Genomic DNA, 3,743 nt, shown 5'->3' with positions numbered 1-3,743 from the left:
CCCCTCCACCCCCCCCCCCATTTTGTGTCACCCATTGTCTTGTCACAAAGTGCTGTGCTGGGGGCTGCCGCCCATCCACTCACCCCCACAGCTGGCATTTACCAGCCTGGGTGCAGCAGAAGAAGGGGCATTTACCAGGCCAGAGCCCAGCAGTGTCCCCAGGCACACGGGGGCAGAGAACGGTGCTGAATGGGGGAAGAGCGCTGGGTAGGGCCAGGCTTTCCCTCACTCCGCCTTGTTGCCCTCTGGCTTGCAGGCTCCAGCGTTTCAGGTGGAGGAAGTTGGGATTCAAACGCTGTGTCCCTCACTCTGCTCCTGATGTCCCTTTTCTCCAAGAATTGGGCCCATCCTTTTTTTTAGTGGAAGTTGGCTAAACTCTCAGCTTCCCCAGCAGCTGGCAGCAAGGAGCTCCATGCTGGCACGAGGAGCTGCGTGAACAAGGATGGCCGGATGGCTTTGTGGTATACCCCCTAGTTAGAATTGTAGCCAAGGAGGGCTGGAAGGGACCTTGGGGAAGGGGTGGGGGGGTCACCTCTAGGCCATCTAACTGCCTGCTCAAAGCAGGGCCAGCCCCAGCTATCTCATCCCAGCCAAGGATTCGGCTAGCCAAGGATGGAGCTCTTGCATTGAGAGAGAGGGAGAGTGAAGAAGAAAGCCCTAGTGCCTTTCTCTTCCCCCTTGCACCTGCCCAGGAGGGAGAAGCCCCCACTTGTCTCCAGTGGCAGAGGGTCCGCGTGCACATGGTGACGTGGCTCCGGACCACCTGTTGCTCAGCTTCTCCCCCCGCAGCTCAGCAGAGCTTGACTCAGCCCTTAAGCCCTGTCGCGGCTTGCCCGGATACCCCGCTTGCAGGTGACTTGTGTTTTGGGCTCTGCCTCTCTCTGCTGACAGTGCAGCAGCCTCTTTGGAGGGCTGCCCCAGCAGGTAACTCAAGCTGGGGTGGGGAGGGGGTGGCAGGCTCTGGGGGGAAGCACACTGTGCTGGCAGGCTCCCCTCAGCTCCGCTCGAGTCAGACAGCTGTCAGCAAAACAGGTGCTTGTGGCAGGGGGACCACAGCAGCCCCTCTCCCCATAGCCAGCACATCTCCCCTGCCTGGGCCTCAGCCTGCCTGAGACCCCCCCAACCGAGACCCCTGCCTCAGACCCCTCAACCCAGGGGCATAAATGCTGCCTAGGAAGCCTCAGAGCATGGCCATGCCCTCCCTTTCCCACCCCAGGAGCGCAGGGATCAGCAGCCTTTGCTTCTGCCACATAGAGGCAGCTCCAGGGTTGGAAGGGCTTTGAGCTGGGGTCCAGCATGGATTCCCCCCACTTTCCTTGCAGAGTCTTTTAGTCAGCTCTGGCTAAGTGGCTCCCCAGGCTGTAGTTAGAGGGGACTGGAAGGTGCTGCATGACCCTTGTCCTTCCTCATCCTGCCTCCACTGGGCTGTGCCCCCTTTTTCTCTGCACTCCCTGCCTGGTACTGCTTACCTTTTTGCTGCAGCCATGCCAAGCCTCCACTCCCCCCCACCTCCGTTGCCTGCCCAGGCTGATCGCTCCACCAGGGAGAGAAAAACAAATCTGCTGAACACAAGGAGACAAAAACAAACCTGCGGACCCCAAACAACCTGGGACAGTGCCACCCCCATGCCCAGGTGGGCCCCAGGCATCCCTTGCCCAGCCCGGTGGAGGCTATGCTGGTGCGGGGGGAGAGGGTGCTTGAGCCTCTCTTGCCACATGCTCTGCTTTGGCTGCAAAGTTTTACTTTGGCGTCTTTCAGCCAATGTTGTTCCCTTTTCCTTTCCCTCTCATGCCATTGTTTCCCTTTGTTTCCACCCCCCTTGTCATTGTTTCCTCCTCCTTTCCCCTGCCTCTTTAGTTATCCTCCCCTTCCATGCAGTCCTTTCTTTCTCTCTCTCTCTCTCTCTCTCCCTCCTTTGGGCTCTTCCACTGCAGTCAGTCAGCTGGGAGGCAGGGATCACTGCTTCTCCTCTCCCTTAGGGGGGCTGGAGCCTCTCCTCTCCCTCTGCTCAATGGCAATTATCTGGGGAGATCTTGCAGTTGATTTTTCACCAGGTGAAAATCCCTTCAGTGGATCCATCCCAGCTGCGGGAGTGTCACCCTGTCTTGCTACTCACCTTTGGTGGCTGCCTATGAAGTGCTGGAAAGGGCTGCTGGATGCTGAGGTGGTGTCAAAGGGAGGTGAAACCCAGGGTGGGAACCCCACTTATATAGGCTCCCAGCCCTTTCTATTTTGGGCAGGCGATTACCCCCTCCTCACTGGTGTCAGATACTCAGGGAGCGCAGTGGCGGTATCACATGTACCTTTCCCTTAACTAATCGAGTAGCACTATTAATACTCCTTGGCACTTACCTTCCCCTCGCTGCGGAAACCTGTCACCTCGGCAGAGTGCCACTAGGCTTGCCACTTGATTGAGGAGCTTAGATCGCCAGGAAGGGGTATCATTTTGACATCTGGGGCAAAGGGATGCTTCAGGGAGTTGCTGATGGCCCTGATGGGACCAAGGGAGTGCCTGGCTACAGGGAAGTAAGGGGGTGGGAAGGCAGGACCTTGCTTAGGGTGCATCGGATGATAGGAGGGGAGCAGCGATTTCAAGCTGGAGAACTTACCTTTTACCTGACTTTTTGTCCCTTGGCAGATGCCTCTTGACAGAGAGAAGAGTCCAAATCTGCAGCCTGCACCAGAACCACAATTCAGTAGGAACACTTGACCCTGATCTCTGCACCAAGCGGGATCCTGGCCACAGGCAGGCCTGAGCCAAAGTGAAAGATGCTCACCATCGACACAGGATGACCAGGAGGTGAAGCTGCTCTCTTGTGGGCAGCCACCAACCCTGCCACTACCCTTTCCTGGCAGATGCTGTCACTATAGCTGCATTCAAGTATTCAAGCCTGCATTGAGGACGGATGGTGCAGGGCTCTGTACCTATTCAAAGGTAGGGTCCTTTCCAGGCTATAAGATGATCTAGGACAGTCAGCCCCCAAAGGGTAAGAAAAGGGGCATAATCACTGTATGCATACACATTAGACTCTAAACTCTGCAATGCAGGGACTGTTTCACTTTCTGGGTCAACCCAGTGCAATGAGGTCCTGTTTAGCACCTCTGGGAACTTCCCTGACATCCTCTTCCTTCCCCTCCTTATTATTTTATTATAGGAAACAATATTAAGTGCCATTAAGCCCCATCTACCCTTCTGTGGTTTGGGAAAGCACTTTCCTTGCTATTTTCATTTTTCCTGGCATGGGAGCTGTTTTTATAGAGGGTTGCTAATTGCACTAATCTACAGGATATTTGCAGGGAGGGGAAGGCCTCTCTTTTTAGGACTCGGTAAGCAGCTGTTCTCAAGTACAGAAGCCACTAAGGCTGTTGTGATGTGCTAAGACACATCTGTAATACATCTGGAATTCTCTGGGGAGGATAGGATGCTAAAGGCTGCAAAAGTGGGGTTTGTTTTCCTATTTTGACTGCTTGATCCTAAAGGTGTACACAGGCTAAATGACAATGATTACTGTAGCAAAGCTTCCTATTTCATGCCTTTCTGGTGCTGAATTCTGTTGTAAACTAGAAATTCTCCAGCAGCTTGAGGTATTTTCAAAGATGGGAGATTTATTGAATCAAATATGACAGTGATTAATTTAAGCAGTATAGAATTCCTTGGGTTATTCATAGATTCATAGATGCTAGGGTTGGAAGGGACCTCAATAGATCATCGAGTCCGACCCCCTGCATAGGCAGGAAAGAGT

The 3,743-nt window shown here is 54.2% G+C and overlaps 2 protein-coding genes across 2 annotated transcripts in view; one reads left to right on the top strand and one right to left on the bottom strand.

The window, feature by feature from the left end:
* Positions 1–2,238, bottom strand: part of PVALB (parvalbumin) — a 10,498-nt gene extending 8,260 nt beyond the window's left edge. Inside the window, exon 1 of the mRNA XM_006025975.2 lies at positions 2,117–2,238. The gene's annotated coding sequence lies outside the window, so the exon portion shown is untranslated. The remainder of the gene's footprint in view (positions 1–2,116) is intronic.
* A 454-nt stretch (positions 2,239–2,692) lies between these two features.
* NCF4 (neutrophil cytosolic factor 4) overlaps positions 2,693–3,743 on the top strand; it is a 47,020-nt gene continuing 45,969 nt past the window's right edge. The window contains exon 1 of the mRNA XM_025206876.1: positions 2,693–2,935. Within this exon, the coding sequence (XP_025062661.1) occupies positions 2,907–2,935 (29 nt within the window). The 5' untranslated portion in view covers positions 2,693–2,906. The remainder of the gene's footprint in view (positions 2,936–3,743) is intronic.

The sequence above is a fragment of the Alligator sinensis genome, unplaced genomic scaffold (assembly GCF_000455745.1).
Source record: "Alligator sinensis unplaced genomic scaffold, ASM45574v1 scaffold215_3, whole genome shotgun sequence".
NCBI classification, from domain to species: domain Eukaryota; kingdom Metazoa; phylum Chordata; order Crocodylia; family Alligatoridae; genus Alligator; species Alligator sinensis.
This window is presented reverse-complemented; position numbering and strand designations above follow the sequence as displayed.